This window comes from Mastigoproctus giganteus, chromosome 13 (assembly GCF_048544385.1).
Source record: "Mastigoproctus giganteus isolate SK-2022 chromosome 13, ASM4854438v1, whole genome shotgun sequence".
NCBI lineage: Eukaryota > Metazoa > Arthropoda > Arachnida > Uropygi > Thelyphonidae > Mastigoproctus > Mastigoproctus giganteus.
This window is the reverse complement of record NC_143587.1, coordinates 784,884-803,719: the sequence shown is the minus strand read 5'-3', so window position 1 is coordinate 803,719 and position 18,836 is coordinate 784,884. Positions and strand designations below refer to the sequence as shown.

General features: G+C 39.8%; 1 protein-coding gene across 2 annotated transcripts in view; it reads right to left on the bottom strand.

Annotated features, from left to right (window-relative positions):
• Gpo1 (glycerophosphate oxidase 1) overlaps positions 1-18,836 on the bottom strand; it is a 428,577-nt gene that overhangs the window by 357,978 nt on the left and 51,763 nt on the right. For both annotated transcript variants that reach the window (XM_090387948.1, XM_090387949.1), the window contains exon 4: positions 16,875-16,999. In XM_090387948.1, the coding sequence (XP_090244074.1) occupies positions 16,875-16,999 (125 nt within the window). The remainder of the gene's footprint in view (positions 1-16,874; positions 17,000-18,836) is intronic.

Genomic DNA, 18,836 nt, shown 5'->3' with positions numbered 1-18,836 from the left:
GCACGTGCACGTTTGAATGATATTAAATTTTCAGTGGTGGGATATCGGCGGAATATCCCCCACGCTTTGTTTTGTGCTTTTTTTGCTGCTGTGCATTCGGAATTCCACCAAGGTTTCGGAAATAGTGGGAACCGGCTAGATGATTTTGGGATTGCAATTGCAGCTGCCTGGACAATTGTCTCTGTGACGTACATGACTGCATCATTGATTGGCACCTGACTGACTGTAGCGATGTCAAGATTTGCCAGATGTTGAAAGGCATTCCAGTCAGCCTGATCAAGCTTCCACCGCGGTAAACTAAATGGAAGACACGGTCTACCGCTAGTTAATGTGATTATCACGGGGAAGTGATCGCTTCCATATGGGTTCTCCTCTACCTCCCAAGCAAGTGAAGGAAGGAGAGAAGGGGTGCAGATAGAAAGATCAATGGCAGAGAAAGTACGGGTAGGCATGTGGAAGAAGGTGTTTGTTCCACATTTAGGAGGGAGAGATCATTGTCAGTGAGCATATGCTCTATGACTCGTCCCCTTCCATTGATGTCAGCACTACCCCACAGAGTGTTATGTCCATTGAAATCCCCAAGAATTAAACAAGGGAAGGCAATTGCATGATAAGATCATCAAGGTCTTTCTGGGGGATATCAATCCCAGGTGGCAAATAAACAGAGCAGACAGTTAATAAGAACCCCACTGTAAGGGTGAATTGCTACAGCTTCAATGCTAGTTGTAAGCTGCAAAGGCTGAAAATGGGATCTGGTTGCCGACGAGGATTGCGACTCCTCCGTGGGCAGGACCATCCACAATTCTATCCTTACGAATGATGGTAATGTTATGCATGGTGGGGTCATCATTTTGCCTTTAAATAAGTCTCCTGTATGCAAAAGCAAGCTGGTTTGTGCTTTTGCAGGAGTGCCTTGATGTCGTCAGTATTTTGCCGGAATCCACGACAATTCCACTGTAGGAATTTAGCCATTATTTGGACTTGGTGGGTCCATCAGGCGGCTTCCGAGGTGCTGAGGGCTTAATTTTGTCAGTCTTGGATTTATCTTCCTGGGGAAGTATGGACGCTGTCCTGTGTCCATTTCTTCCTCCGCGAAGAGTTCCAAAACTGACTCATCATGTACCTCCTTCTGCTCAACATCCATGTTTTCCTGGGTACTAGGTGTTACTTCCCCTTTCTTATTCTTTTCTTTTGCTTTTGTTACTTGTGGAGCATTAGGAAGGTACCGATATAGGAGTGGCAGCTGATTGGTCCTTCTGTGCAGGTTTTTGGGAGCTTAAAAGATAACGTGCAATGGGAGTAAATGATTCTTTTGGGGGGACGGACATGTCCGTCTGAGTCCCAATCGAACATTTCCCTGCTACCTTCTGGGCGTAGGTAGGTTTTTGATGTTAAGAGGTTTCACTGCTTTTCTTGCCTCCGGGTACGATATGTTGAGCTCTGCCTTCAGCCGTTGGATTTCTTTTTCTTCTTTCCACCTCTGGCATGCCCTTGAATAGGCCGGATGTTCTCCCTCACAGTTAATGCAGGTGGGTTTGGTGGCTGAACATGCTGTTGTTTCGTGGTCCTTTGCACCGCACCGGGCGCATGCAAGGACTCCACGGCAGGCCATTTGAGAATGTCCATACTTCTGACATTTAAAAACACCGTAAAGGGTTCGGAATGTATGGACGTACTGGACAGTTGATGTATCCAGCTTTGATCTCATCAGGAGGTTTGGGAGAGTTAAAAGTCAGGATAACACTCCTGGTTTTAACAATTTTCCCATCCCTTCGCGCAGTGATTCTCTTGACGGCAGTAACTCCCTGTGGTTTTTAGTTCGGAGCAGATTTCCTCCTCGGTGACGTCGAGAAGGTCCCACTCCGAAATGACACCTCTCGATGAATTTAGTGTTCTGTGTGGTGTCACTGTTACGGGTATACCTCCGATTGATGTTACTCGGAGTAGATGTTCAGACTGCCAGTCATTTTTTGTTTCAATCAAGAGGTCCCCAGAACGGAGCCTCTTAACTGACTTGGGTGTACCTGCTAACCCATCCAACCCTTTTTGTATAAAAAAGGGCGACATTTTACCAATCGGTGTTTCATTGGTGGAATGCATTATTAAGAACCTTGGGACTGGCCCTGATGGTAGTTCGGTTCGCTGCCCTCTTTGTAGCAATAATGCTATCTGCCTCTCCGTCGTTATTTTCAGATAGGGACCGGGTTGGGGCCCCTGAAGGAATACGTTTATCAGGATTCATGAAGTTATTTAAATTGTTCAGTGCCCGGGCTCCCCACCCACCACGGAACCCAAAGGGACGCCCACTACCCGGCATGCAATAAATGCGCTCGGGAGTGGGACGCCAGGGCTACCCAGACACTATACCCGCACCGCCGCCAGCCTGAATCCTGTCCCTCGGACCATGAGGGTAGGGGCGTGGCATTGACACGGTTGACCCTCGCAGGCGAGCCTACTAGCCGATTGATCCTAGCCGGGCCTTCCAGGACCACCCGTCTTGTCGAAGCAGGGGCCAAAGTGGTGTATTGAAGCTGGGCCCCTCAACCACCAGGATCCCCCTTTCCGAATTTCCACGGGTCGCAGCGCACGGCAAACACGCCGGATTCCATTGATGTAAGCCCGGGAACCTAGGCTGTGGGCGTTGGATCCCAGTGATGCTAGTCTGGAAGTCCAGCAGCGTCACTGGGAGGTCCCCTCACCACGTACAGGTGCCCACGTCGAGGGGTTCATTTCTTCAAAATATATCTTATATCTTCTTATGTCCTCTCTGAGTCTCTTTCTAATGGCATTGCATAACTCAGTATACTCAATTTTCTCACTGTCAGTGTTTTTCTTGCTCTTCATTTGTCATCTTCGGTTCATCACGACAAGTGTTTCTTGACTAATTTTTTCTTCTTTGGATTTCTTTTCCTATAGGTTTCTTGGGCTTTATCACTTTCAGAAAGTTGTAATATTCCTCGTCGATATCTTGGTCCTGAGCAGTCTGCAGAAGCTCAAACTTGTTCTTAAGTTCCAGTACATACTGCTTTTTCTCCTCCTCTGTTATCTCAAAGACCTTTGTATTATTTACTCGAGTCAGTTTTTCCTTTCCTTTCCTACATCTATATCAAGTGTACATCTTACCATTCTGTGATCACTTCCAACATTTACCTTATTCAGGACGGTAACATCATTCACAATATATCTTCTGTTAGTGAGGATGAAGTCAATTTCATTAGTTGTTAATCCATTTGGACTCTTCCATGTCCACTTTCTGTTCACCCTTTTCTTGAAAAGGGTTCATTACTGACAGTCCTTGAAATTCTGCAAATTCCACAAGTCTTTCACCTCTTTTATTTCTTTCACCAATTCCAAAATTTCCTATAGTTCCTCTTTCTGCGCTGTTTTGCCTTTTTCCAACCTTAGCATTGAAGTCCCCCATAATAATAGTGTAGTGGGTTTTCTGCTCATCTAGAAGACTCTCAATTTCAGTGTACATTTCTTCAACCTCTTCATCATCATGGCTCGATGTTGGTGCATAAATCATTATAATCTTTAGCTTGTACCGCTGAGAAATCTTGAGTATTAGTCTTGACACCCTTGGTGATATACTTTTGAATTCCAAAATGTTGTTTTTAAAATCTTTATGGACCAGAAACCCAACTCTACCTTCACTCCTTTCACTGTTTCCATTGGTGTACAGCAGATTTCCACTTGATAAACTTATAAGTGATTCATTTCTTCTTCTTGTTTCAGCCAAACCGATGATATTCCAATTCACATTTTCTAATTCCTTTTCCAGCTCTAATATCTTGTGTTCACCGATGAGTGATCGTACATTATAACAGGCCAAGTTCAGTTTCCGTGCATGGCAGCCTGGTCGTACCCAGCGATTCTTAGCACCCTCTGCTTCCACTCTGATCCTCTCGCTGCCGTAAGAGGGAGAGTGAAAGCTGCTGGGGACTGAGGGCCATTTGTATTGTTGTGCTGTCATATGCTGGAGGGTTTGCTCTTTTCCTCTTCATGCTGACCAGGCGTCTTGAAGAGAACCACTCTACACGTTCATTGCCACCTAAGTGACGTAACAGGGCTTACCATCGAGAAGGTGTGCATGAGTGGATTTTAGGGAGGCAGGCCAACCGGACTTCTCCTAAATCTTCTGTAATAGAGAGATATTGGATCCATCAGTGTTTTAGGCTGAGTGTCTGATAACACACAGGATACCTGTTCCCCCTCTAAGCCCAGAATCACCTGCTGTGGGTCAACTTGCTAGAACGAAGACTAGTTGGTTTGCAATGGCTAGAGAAACTGTACTAATCCCAAGAAGTGTTTCATTGAATAATAAAGGAACGATTTCATTTTCCATTAATAGCAGCTAGTGCTATTACCATCCATAAATCTCGGAGAAGTACTTTTGATTCCGGAGTTTATGAATACGAGAAATGTCATGATCAACAACTAGTTTATGTTGCATTATCACAAGTTACCGATATCAATGATCTTTATATTACTGCTGCAAATGGAGAGAAGAGAAAAGAAATTTTAACATGGACTTAGAAATGCTACATCCATTCTTGCAATTCAAGCTGAAATGCAAGAGTGGGGTTAACTTCATGGAGTGCACAATTTTATATTATTTTCATACCATAATCGATCGCAGATATCACAATGCATATTTCAGAAATTACTATTCAAATTCTTTATAGGAGTTGCAGTCATGTTTGATGTTCTTGTAAATGATTTCAGGCTCAACTACTGGTGAAACCTTTGGAGCTACAAAGGTGATACAGCTGAAATAGGATTGTTTCTTTTTGGATGATGCAGTCGAAGCTGGTTGTTGCAATGTACTCTGTCTAGCCAGTTTAGGAATCAATTGAAAATCCTCAGGAAATTCATTTGTTCAGGTAGTTTTTGCATATAATATCACGATGCTGACGGTCCAGTTTCTTGATGAGAAGTCGATGTAGAAGGCTGATGTTAATCAAAACTTTGAGAAGCAGATTTCATTAAATTCTACATTTTTTTTCATTCTCTGTGTTTTTGAACTAGTTGTTTAGTTGAAATTAGAGGCTTTTTGGGTGGGTATGAAGCTTTTATTCTTGTACACTTCTCTCGATTTCGCTCAGCTGGAATTTTAGCCATCTTCGAAATACTCTTTTACCATTAGCATTAGTAGAGGCATATGATGCAAGAAAGCAAGCTTAAAAAAAAAACGCTCTCATTTCACCCCTCCGTTCGTTCCAAATCCCTGTCCAGGCTTAAATTTATTTAGGCTATCAACTTCCACAACAAAAGATGGAAATCTGTACCACCAATCAACTACCAGCTAGCTCAAGGCAAAATTTCAGCACTTCTATCCTACAACTGTCTTTCCTCAATTTGAATTTATGCCCTCTCAGGTGATTATTCTGAGCAAGAAGAAGAATCCCATCAGCATTGAGCATGCTGAAACCATTCAAAGCTTTATACACCTCAATCAGATCACCTAGCAGGTGACTACTATCCATACACTGTAATCTGCAAAACTTAAGCCTTTCTTGGTAAGAGCAACCCTTAGTCCATTGGTACCTCCCATGAGTCCAAGGAAGCTCTCATAATTATGACTAAGGGTTTGCTTACTTCCTTTGAGGTCTCCTTTAATATAAATGGATAGATTCCATCCACACAAGGTGCCTTTTTTTTTTTTATGTTTACCTTCAACAATTTCTCCTCAAATTTATTCTCAGTTATCACAAGATTATCTAGCATACTGCCAGAGTTTAATACACCTCTGGAATTCACTCCCTGAATAACTCCTCATGTGTGAATGCAAAATATGCATTTAGTTTGTTAGCTACCTGAGCAGGATCATCAACAGTTGAACCATCGGTATGAAGTGGCCCAATCTGATTCATCCCCTTCCTTCTAGAGTTTACATAAGTAAAGAACTCTTTGCTGTTTTTCTTTGCATCCTTTGCTAAAGACTTCTCGTAATCTGCCTTTGGTTGCCTAACCTCTTTTGTGACTTGGTTACAGAACAGCTTATATCTATCATAGGCTTCCATGTCACCTGTTAATTTATATGTATCCCATACATTTTTCTTCTTAGCCACATGTCAAAAATGTTCATCTAACATTCATTTAGGCCTAAATCTTGAAAAATATTTCTTAGTTAGTATGAAAAGCCTAGTAGCTTCCATGATTAATTTTTTGAATTGCCTCCCGTTTTGAATTTGCTGTTGGTAACATCATCAGTTGGTCCCACCATATAGAATTTAAATACCGTCTCAGCCCACCGTAGTCACCTTTACAAAAGCAAAAACCCTTCCTTTTACTCCTCATCAGTAAACCCCACTTCAGCACAATGTGATCACTGCGACCTAGTGGTTCCTTTATCTGCAGATTCTTAACGCATGAAGAATCACTACTGATAATTAGATCAAGAGTATTACTCCCTCTAGTTGAATCCCAGACATGGGAACATATTGTGCAAAAAGGATAGGTGGAACAAGACAGGGTGTATCTGTCAGGGGCAAAGATTGATGATGTTGTAGAGCAGATATGATCTTTTAAGGGAACAAAGGGTGATATTGTTGTACTCATTGGCACTAATTAGCATTAGCATTAGTAGAGGCATTCGATGCAAGAAAGCAAGCTTATGCAGCATCAGCCAAAAAAAAAAAAAAAACACCCACTTCCACTTCACCCCTCTGTTCGTTCAAAATACCTGTCCAGCTGAGCCTTAAACTTATTTAGGCTATCAACCTCCACCACAAGGGATGGAAGTCTGTTCCACCAACCAACCACCCGCTGGCTAAAGGCAAATTTCCGCAAGTCTATCCTACATCTGTCTTTCCTCAATTTGAATTTATGCCCTCTCAGGTGATTTTTCTGAGCTAGAGGAAGAATCCCATCAGCATTGGGCATGCTTAAACCATTCAAGGCTTTATATACCTCTATCAGATCACCTCGCTGGTGCCTAGTCTCCAGACACTGTAATTTGCAAAACTTAAGCCTTTCTTCGTAAGAGCACCCCTTCGTTCCATTCACTAATCTTGTTGCCCTTCTCTGTACTCGTTCCAGCAGCTCTACATCCTTCTTGAAATGAGGCCTCCAGACCTGTATACAGTACTCTAGGCGTGGCCTGACCATTGCCTTATACAATGGAATAATCACCTCCTTATCCCTGCTGGAAAAATTCCTGTATATCATTGACAATACTCCATGAGCTACACTTGCAGCCCGTCTGCACTGCTCAGAGAACTTCATATCTGCCTGCACAACCACCCCCAAGTCCCTTTCATTCTCTACCACTGTCAGTGTAGTACCACAGAGTTGATACGTTGCTCTGGGGTTGCTGTTTCCCATGTGTAGTACTTTACATTTGTCAATGTTAAACTTCATTTGCCACCTCTCAGCCCATCTGCTCAACCTTTCCAGATCCTGTTGCAGCAGCGTAGTGTCAGTAGTGTCCTTGACAACCCTGCCAACCTTTCTATCATCTGCAAACTTGGACATTAAGCTTGATATACCATCATCAATATCATTTATAAATACAGAAAACAATAATAATGGACCCAACACTGAGCCCTGAGGGACTCCACTAATAACATTAGTCCACGATGAGCAGTGTCCATTGATTACCACTCTCTGTCTTCTCCCCCTCAACCACCCCTTTATCCATAGCAGCAATTTGCCTCCAATGTCACACTGCTCCAATTTGTGTAGCAGTCTTCCATGTGCAACAGTATCAAAAGCCTTTCTAAGATCCAAGTATATAATATCAAAGTTATTCCCTGCATCCAGTTCTTTTGTGACTGCATCATAGTATCCAATCAAGTTGGTCAGGCAAGACTTCCCCTTAACAAAACCATGCTGTGTCTGAGCTATAACTGAAGTCTTGTCTAAATGATCCTGCAGTGCTTCTTTAACCAGTGCCTCCATTAATTTTCCTGAACAGAAGTTAAGCTCACAGGTCTATAATTACTTGTGTCAGCCTTTGATCCTCCTTTGTGAATTGGGGTCACATTTGCACATTTCCAGTCTATGGGTACCTCCCCTGAGTCCAAGGAAGCTCTCATAATTATGGATAAGGGTTTGCTTACTTCCTTTGCTGCCTCCTTTAATATAACTGGATAGATCCCATCCACCCCGGGTGCCTTTCTTGTGTTTATCTTCAACAGTTTCTCCTCCACTTTACTCCCAGTTATTTCAAGATTCTGTAGCTTACTGCTAGAGTTGAATACACCTCTGGCATTCCCCTTGCTGAATAACTCTTCATGTGTGAATGTCGATGCAAAATATTCATTTAGTTTGTTAGCTACCTGAGCAGGATCATCAACAGTTGACCCATCAATATCAAGTGGACCAATCTGATTCATCCCCTTCCTTCTAGAGTTTACATAAGTAAAGAACTCTTTGCTGTTTTTCTTCGCATCCCTTGCCAAGGATTTCTCGTAATCTGCCTTCGCCTGCCTAACCTCCTTTGTGACTTGGTTGTATATCAACTTGTATCTATCATAGGCTTCTGTGTCATGTGTTAATTTGTAAGTATCCCATGCATTTTTCTTCTCTGCCATATGCCTCATTAGTTCATCTGACATCCATTTTGACCTAAACCTTGAACAATATTTCTTAGTTGGTATGTAAAGCCTAGTAGCTTCCAAGATAAGTTCTTTGAATGCTTCCCATTTTGAATTTGCTGTTGGTAACATCATCAGTTGGTCCCACTGTATAGAATTTAAATACTGTCTCAGTCCATCGTAGTCGCCTTTACAGAAGCAATAACCCTTCCCTTTACCCCTAATGGTAGTTACCTCTTTCAGTAAATCCCACTTCAGCACACTGTGATCACTGCCACCTAGCGGTTCATTTATCTGCAGATTCTTAATGCAAGAAGAATCACTGCTGATAATCAAATCAAGAGTATTACTCCCTCTAGTTGCCTCCCGAACATGCTGATGTAGAAAATAATCATCCAATAAATCCACAAAAGCCCTGCTAGTGTGTGAGTAACCAGCCCCCAAATTCCAGTCAATATCTGGGAAATTAAAATCTCCCATAATAAGACTCTCTGATTTACTGGCCCACTCTATTTCCCTGTACAGTTCCTTATTATACTCATCAGAGTCATTAGGCCTATAGCACACTCCTACTCTCAATTTTGATCTCCCAATGCTTATGTCACACCAAACTGACTCAACACTGCACTGTCCGGCGATGTCAACTGGCTTCACTTCCTTGGTTTTTATGTGTTTCTTAACTAATAGCATAACCCCTCCCCCCCCTTCCTATCCTGTCTATCCTTTCTGTAGACGTACTCCCCAAATTGCAGTTCTGCATCCCTTATATCTGTGTGACACCACGTATCTGATATCCCAACAATATCTGCCTTTGATGTTTTGAGCAATACCTCAAATTCATCAAATTTATTTACTAAACTCCTAGCATTGGTGTACACGCAAGTAGACCTGCACCTGTTTCTATTCTTAGCTACCCTAACACAACCCATGTGTTTACTTGTACCGCAATGGCTCCCAGCAGTCTCTGAAATACCATGCATCTTGTTTTTCAGGCTTCTGCTCATTGTAATAGAAGCAGTGCAAGAATCTCTTTCACCTCTGCTAGTGGCTACTATCAATCTATTGGTCTTTGTCTCCCCCCAAGCTAGCAGTTTTCCGACCCACCTAACACTGCCTCGATAGCATCAGCAAATATTCTTGCACCCTTTCTATTTAAGTGTATCCCAACCCTGTAGAAGCAATCTCTCCTGTTAACAAGTACAGTCCAGGCTAAAAAAATTCTACCCCTTGAGCCTTGCACAATCTTTCCAGGGCCGAATTGATCGACAAGGCTCTCATCATATACTCCCTCCTATCGTGTCTGGGCAGAATTGCAGACACTTTCAAATTCAACCCTAATTCTCGGCTTTTGTTCAACAGTGACCTGTACTTGTTAAGTAATTCTGCCGGTCTCCTACTCTTAATATTATTAGTGCCAACGTGTACAACTATATCACCTTTTGTGCCCTTAAAAGATGATATTCGCTCTACAACGTTATCAACCTTTGCCCCTGGCAGACATACCCTGGTCCTGTTCCACCTATCTTTTTTACAAAGCATGTTCCCCGTTTCCCTGACGATAGAGTCACCAACAACTACTAGTTCCTTCGGGACCAGGGCATTCTGCCTTGGGGGTTGTCTCTGTGTCACGCGATGCCCAAGTGCAAGCTCTGGCGTTGATGTGGGCAGCTGAGAGCTTGATGGGCCCCTCAATTTAGTTTCTTCGAGGGCATCCACCCTGTCCTTCAAGCTCTCATATAGGCCCACAAGAACGCCGAGTTGTTGCCTGATATCGATACACTCCTTGCATCGCGCACACACAAAGACATCCCCCTTGGCAGTATCATGTCCCGTACCCGATTGCTCTGCAAACATCAAGCAAACAGTGCATTTTATAAGGCTGTGAGTCAGAGGACAACTGCCCCCCTCAGTTCTGCTCTGAGCCACAGCACTTCCATTAGCTTGAGCCTTTTGCTTTGCTGCTCTGGTCTGAGTGATGATTCTATTAATTTATTAATTAATTATAATTAATTATGTTATGTTATTAATTATGTCAAATATAATTAATTATATTACGTTTGTAATCTAAGTTGTTATATGTATTTATTTAAACGTACAATTTAACTGCTAACGAAGTTCAACTAACGCTATCTAGTACGGTATGATATAAATAATAATGATATAATGATAATAATGATATAAAGAGTAGGAGACCAGCGGAATTACTTAACAAGTACAGGTCAATGCTGAAAAAAAGGAATGAGTTAGGGTTGAATTTGAAAGTGTTTGCAATTCTGCCCAGACACGATAAGAGGGAGTATATGACGAGAGCCTTGTCGATCAATTGGGCCCTAAAGAGATTGTGCAAGTCTCAAGGGATAGAATTTTTCTCACCTGGTCTGTGCTTGTTAACAGAAGAGACTGCTTCTACAGGAAGAGGATACAGTTAAATATAAAGGGTGCAAGAATACTTGCCGATACTATCGAGGCAGAGTTTGGTGGGTCGGAAAACTGCTAGCTGGGGGGATACACCGACTAACAGGGGGGGAAGTGATTCTTGCACTGTTTTGTTTCTACTGAAATGAGCAGCAGCCTAGAAAGCAAGGCAATGGGAATTTCCAAGACTGCTGGGAGTCATAGTGGAACAAGTAAATAAGAGTAGAAACAGGTGCATATATACTTGCATATACACCAATTCTAGGAGTATAGTTTATAAATTTGATTATCTTGAAGTGCTAGTCAAGACATCAAAGGCAGATATTGTTGGGATATCACAGACATGGTGACACACAGACATAAGCAGGGCAGAATTGTAATTTGGCAAGTACAATGTGTACAGAAAGGATAGACAGCCCAGGAAGGAAGGAGGGGTTATGCTATTATTTAAGAAACACAAAATCTAAGAAGTGCATTCAATTGATATTGGTGGACAATGCAATGTTGAGTCTGTTTGGTGTAACAAGCACTGGGAAAGGAAAAATGAGAGTAGGTGTGTTATAGGTCTAATGAATCTGAACAGTATGATGAGCAATTGTGCAGAGAAATAGAGTGGGCCAGTAAATCAGAGTGTCTTATAATGGGGGATTTTAATTTCCCAGAGATTGACTGGAATTAGTGTGTTGGTCCCTCCCACACACTAGCAAGACTATTTGTGGATTTATTGGATGATTGTTTTCTAGAGCAGCATGTTCAGGAGGCAACTAGTTGGAGTATTACTCTTGATCTGATTATCAGTAGTGATTCTTCATCCATTAAGAATCTGCATATAAAGGAACCACTAGGTGGCAGTGATCACAGTGTGCTGAAGTGGGATTTACTCAAAGAAGTTACTACCATCAGGGGTAAAGGAAAGAGTTTTTGCTTTCGTATAGGTGACTACGGTGGTCTAAGACAGTATTTAAATTCTATATGGTGGGACCAACTGATGACATTACCAACAGCAAATTCAAAATAAAAAGCATTCAAAGAATTAATCTTGGAAGCTAACAGGCTTTTCATACCAACTAAGAAATACTGTTCAAGATTTAGGCCTAAATAGATGTTAGATGAAATAATTAGACATGTGGCAGAGAAGAAAAATGCATGGGATACATATAAATTAACAGTTGACACAGAAGCCTATGATAGATATAAACTGGTCTGTAACCAAATGACAAAATAGGTTAGGCAGGTAAAGGCAGATTGTGAGAAATCTTTGGCAAAGGATGCAAAGAAAAACAGCAAAGTGTTCTTTACTTATGTAAACTCTAGAACGAAGGGGATGAATCAGATTGGTCCACTTGATATCGATGGTTCAACTGTTGATGATCCTGCTCAGGTAGCTAACAAACTAAATGAATATTTTGCATCTACATTCACTCATGAGGAGTTATTCAGGGAGGGGAATGCCAGAATTGTATTAAACTCTGGCAGTAACCTAGATAATTCTGTAATAACTGATAGTAAAGTGGAGGAGAAATTGTTGAAGATAAACATAAGAAAAGCACCTTGGGTGGATGGAATCTATCCAGTTATATTAAAGGAGGCAGCAGAGGAAATAAGCAAACCTGTAGCCATAATTATGAGAGCTTCCCTGGACTCAGGGGAGGTACCCAGGGACTGGAAATGTGCAAATGTGACCCCAATCCACAAAGGCGGATCAAAGGGAGACACAGGTAATTACAAACCTGTTAGTTTAACTTCTGTTCCAGGGAAATCATTGGAGGCACTGGTTAAAGAAGCATTGCAGGATCATCTAGACAAGACTTCAGTTGTAGCTCGGACAAAGCATGGTTTTGTTAAGGTGAAGTCTTGTCTAACCAATTTGATTGAATACTATGATGTAGTTACAAAGGAACTGGATGCAAAAAATAATTTTAATATCATATATTTGGAAGACTGCTGCACAAATTGGAGAAGTGTGGCATTCCTAAATGGAAACTATGGCAAACCAAGTTATTTTCTCCCTACAATAATGGGCCAGCCAAAATTTCCTCAACATCTCGCCAGAGAAGACAAGCTCAAATCTCCTAAAAGGCTCTATACACCTAAAAAGGCCCCACAAATCAAGGTCGGAGGGACAAACATAAAACTGAACTCAAATATCTTCTATACACCGTACCTCTGCTATCTACGAACCAAGATAAGAAAATTTTCTGCACTCATCACTATGGTTATCCGAAGGAACTGGGGCCTGAAAAGGAAAATTCTCTCTCTCTTTTAAAAGGGCGTCTTCGTCTCGGTACTAGCCTATGCAGCTGGTGCATGGTATAAAAAGGCTACTATGGTAGTGAATAGATGCAACCTGGAAACAATTCACAGCCCAATTCTGTTAACGATCACTAGAGCATGTACAATCAGCACCCATGTGCTCCAGGTCCTCGCAGGTACTCTTTCCCTGGACTTAGAAATTGTCTGCTGTGGGATGCTTTTTCAACTGTCAAAAGGGAGAACAACCAATTACATTGGCTTCACTATAGACGCAACAAGCAACAAGATCCTGGAAAAGGCACGACTCGTGACTTTCCTGAAACAAACCTGGCAGGACAGATGGTCAGCCTCGACAAAAGGCACAGTTACCAAAAAAATCATCCCTGAGATTAATCTGGTATATCTGCATCCTCCGGCCTGGTTTTCACCTGAACTACACACTACGTATCTCCTGACTGGACATGGCTCTTTCAGGAAAAAAAAAACTCTTCGACTTTGGAATCTTGGAAACACCGCAATGCTCCTGTGGGGAAGAGGATTCGTGGGAGCACTTCATACACGACTGTGAAATCTATGAAACCTGCAATGCCAGCTGGTCACAAGGATCCACTCCCTATTCCAAAACCAGGAGCACTTAATCATACAGGAAGAAGATTACTACAGGGCATTCATCCAATTTTCTCAGGACCTCTTTTTATGACTGAAGATCCCCGCCATCTTCAGGAGAACCACGTTTCAGTTTAACGAAGCTAAAGTAATTAATTCACAGAACGAATACATAAAACTGTTAATAGCTGAAACACTTGAAATGATATTAAACTGTTGTTCTATAAATGTACAGAGACCATATACTATTTCGGACTCGGGGACCCTCACATGCATGTGTGAATAGGATGCTTCACATTGGTTAACGGTAATAATCTTGTCACGATGCACCTATTTTAAAATATAAGAGAGTAGATATTGCTTTTAACTCGTTACTTCTTGTGAGCACGGTTTACGACCGAAATATGTGTTAAGAAGTTCAACCTTAGAATATTTTAATATGGTTGTAATTTAATATAGTTTTAACACAGTTTTACAATTGTCTTCTCTTTCTGGTCTATCAATGCTAATGGGTTTAGTTTGGGGTAAGTGGATCTACATTGAGTGCACTTGGCTCTTCTTTGGTGGCAGCTGGCAGACTATGTGAATTGAAGACAAGTTTAGTTTTTTTATATAATATCATATCATATAATTCAACAACCTTTCAATAGGGATATGTTTGCGGTTTTAAAGATTTTAATACTTTTAATAAGTAAAGATTTTATATTACATTAAATGGATTAGTTTGATGTGAGTGTTGGATCAAGATTTCCTACAATAAAAGTATGATATCAATCTTATATTTAAATAAAAGTATTATGAACTGTAATTTTGTTTATAGTTATCAGGTTTAGGGTCCAAGTTTGCAGATGATACAAAGGTTGGCAGGGTTGTTAATGACAGTATGCTACTCCAATTGGATCTAGATAAGTTGGGAAAATGGGCTGAGAAGTAGCAACTGAAGTTTAACATTGACAAATGCAAAGTACTGCATATGGGTAGCAATAACCAAAGAGAAACGTACCAACTGTGGTACTACACTCGGGGAAGTGAAAAGTGAAAGAGACTTGGGGGGAGGGGTAATTGTGCAGTCAAATATGAAGTTCGCTGAGCAGTGCAGATGGGCTGCCAGGGCAGGCAATGGAGTCTTGTCAATGATATATAGGAATTTTGCTAGTAGGGAGAGGGAGGTGATTATCCTGTTGTACAGGGCAATGGTCAGGCCACACCTAGAGTACTGTGTACCGTTCTGGAGGCCTCATTTTAGGAAAGATGTAGAGTTGCTAGAACGAGTACAAAGAAGGGCAAGAAGATTGGTGAGGGGAACAAAGGGGTGCTCTTACCAAGTAAGGCTTAAGTTCTGCAAATTGCAGCGCCTGGAGAGTAGGCACCTGCGAGGTGATCTGATTGAGGTGTATAAGGCCTTGAATGGGTTGAGCAAGCTGAATGCTGATGGAATTCTACTTTTGCTCAGACTAAGAACCTGAGGGGGGGGGACAGTTTCAAATTGAGGAAACATAAGTTGTAGAATAGATGTGCAGAAATTTGCCATTAGCCAGCGGGTAATTGATTGGTGGAACAGGCTTCCATCTTTTGTTGTGGAAGCTAATAGCCTAAACAAATTTAAGGCGAGCTGGACAGGCAATTTGGAACAGATGGAGGGGTGAAATGGGAGTGTCCCCCCCCCCCTTTGGCTGATGCTGCATAAGCTTTCTTTCTTGCATCGTATGCCTCTACTAATGCTAATGTTATATTATTGTAATAACTAACATATAACATATTTTTTTTAATATTATATACATATATATATATGCAGTAATGAAATAATGTTAATTGTAAGATTGTTAAATGTAAAAATAGAAATGTGGCAGCAGTCCTGAAGTTTGAAGAACCGAAGCAATCCGAGAACAAACCAGACCCGAGGCAACAATGGTTAAACATAAATATAAATTAAATAAAAACCTAAACATAAAATGCCAACATGGGAAAAAATATTTTGCAAGGGACTTTGTCGAGGGCTAAACCCCTACAAAATACCTAACCGAAGCTGGCAGAGCCATCAGTTTCTGTTGTCATCATAAGCCTGTATAACTAGAGCTGATTTGGCTTAATATGTTTAGCAGTTTATTTGGTTCTCAGCTTTGCTTATACACTAATTTGCTTATATACTATTTTGTTACAGCTATCGGTCGGGCTAAATGTCATCCAGCCTGTCTTCTGTTAAATTACTATTAATAAATTAATATTAATAAGCTACTTAAATTCTATTTTATTTAATTATTTTATTATATTATTTTGTCCTTTTTGATATCTTTCAGCACTAGTTATACAGGCTTATGATGACAACAGAAACTGATGGCTCTGCCAGCTTGGGTTAGGTATTTTGTAGGGTTTTAGCCCTCGACAAAGTCCCTTGCAAAATATTTTTTCCCATGTTGGCATTTTATGTTTAGTTTTTTATTGAATTTATATTTATGTTTAACCATTGTTGCCTTGGGTCCGGTTTGTTCTCGGATTGCTTCGGTTCTTCAAACTTCAGGACTGCTGCCACATTTCTATTTTTACATTTAACAATCTTACAATTAACATTATTTCATTACTGCATATACTTAACGACGGATGTAATGTTCTATCTCAGATGGCATTAATCTGATTGGTTTATATAATATTATAATATACCTGTTCTACGCTTTAGTAACTTATTGCTATATATATATATAATATTTTATAAGAATATATATATATATATATATATTTTTATATTTATATATATATTATAAAATATATTTATATATAATTATATAAAATAAAACTGGCTTTTAGTAATCACAAAATCACATATATTAAGTTCTGCTCATCCTAACCATAATCCTTGCATTAACAAATAACCACCAAGTAAGGCTCTCATCTGTCAGTTGCTCAACAATATAGTAGTACTTCAGGAACTAACCAACAAGAGTTTTACTTGAATATATATATTTGTTTGTGTCAGGGTTAAAGTAAGAGCAAACAGAGTTTAGTTTTATCAATGAAAATATTAAAAAGTGTTATTAATTTACTCAAAAATTTCCAAGCACCCACCTGCTCCCTATCTAGATGAAGTATTGCTTTTTGCAAATATCGCACACCACCATGAATCAGTTTAGTACTTCGACTACTTGTGCCAGAAGAAAAATCATCTAATTCAACAAGGGCAGTTTTCAATCCTACAAAAAAAAAAATATATATATATATATATATATATATATATATATATAAATATTATTCTTTTGTAATATGATAGTTCATGCCGTATTTTATTTATAATTATAGTAGTTTTATTTAATTTAATTTCTTACTAGCTTTTTCTGTTGTCCCAGTAGCTGTTTTAGCAATGCATGGGTACAAACAGAGTACATATTATTATTCTTTTGTCTTATCTTTGTGGTTTGTTATTCTTTTGTATTAATTTTGTTAATTACAGGTGTTTTTTACACATAGGTATTTTAGTAAATACATAACTGTTCTTTACGATAGCCTAATCTCGGTTATCTTAATTTACCATGGCCTATACATTTAGGATTTTTCAACTTGTTACGTATTGCTAAAGAAATTGTCATACAATTATTAATGAAAAACTATAGCAATAAGCAAATTATCAATACTACTTTATAATATTATATTAAACATTCTTATACATTTCAGTATTACATCACATGTACGTCAATCCCCTACTACGACGTACATGTGATGACGTACATCACATGTATAAGAATGTTTAATATAATATTATAAAGTAGTATTGATAATTTGCTTATTGCTATAGTTTTTCATTAATAATTGTATGACAATTTCTTTAGCAATACGTAACAAGTTGAAAAATCCTAAATGTATAGGCCATGGTAAATTAAGATAACCGAGATTAGGCTATCGTAAAGAACAGTTATGTATTTACTAAAATACCTATGTGTAAAAAACACCTGTAATTAACAAAATTAATACAAAAGAATAACAAACCACAAAGATAAGACAAAAGAATAATATATATATAAATATATATATACTTAACTGATGCTAAAGTTTAGCAAAAGAATAAGAAAAATAAACAGAAAAATGACATCTAGGTATACATACCCAGATGTCACTCTTAAATATTACATATATATACCCATTGAGATATCTAAAATAGTCAATAGAATTTAAAAAAAAAAAGACCTGAACAAGCAGCTTGGGAATATAGCTAATAAATTTGATGATTTTGACATACTCACTAATTCAACAAGTGTCAAATATGAATTTTACAAATTTGGCATACGTTTGATAAGATAAATATATTTTTTCCTTAAAAATTCATGCTTTATTATATATTCACCATTTAAGTTATTTCTCATTTTATTATTACCTTTTGCATCTCTATTAATGATATTACAACAGGATCTAGAAATATTAGGTAGATGGGCTGAGAAGTGGCAACTGAAGTTTAACCTTGACCAATGCAAAGTATTGCATATGAGTAGCAATAACTCCAGTGAAATGGACCAACTATGTGGTGTCACCCTCATGGATAGTGGAGAATGAAAGAGACCTGGTGGTAATGCTGCAGTCAAATATGAAGTTAAGTGCAGACAGGCAGCCAGAGCAAGTCATGGGGGTTGTGTCAATGACATACAGGAATTTTGCTAGCAGGGATAAGGAGGTGATTATCTCCTTCTATAAGGCAATGGCCAAGCCACACAATGAGTACTGCGTACAGGTCTGGAAGCCACATTTTAGGAAGGATGCAGAGTTGCTAGAATGAGTACAGAGAAGGCCAACAAGACTGGTTAGGGGAAGAAAGGGGTGCTGTTATGAAGAAAGGCTTAAGTTCTGCAAATCAGCATCTAGAGACTAGGTACCTGCAAGGTGATCTGATTGTGGTGTATAAGGCCTTGAATGGATTGAGCAGGTTCTATGCTGATGGGATTCTTCCTCAGATTACAAACCTGAGGGGTTATAATTTGAAATTAAGGAAAGACAGATTGGAGGCAAATAGCTGCTATGAGTAAAGGGATGGTTGAGTGGGAG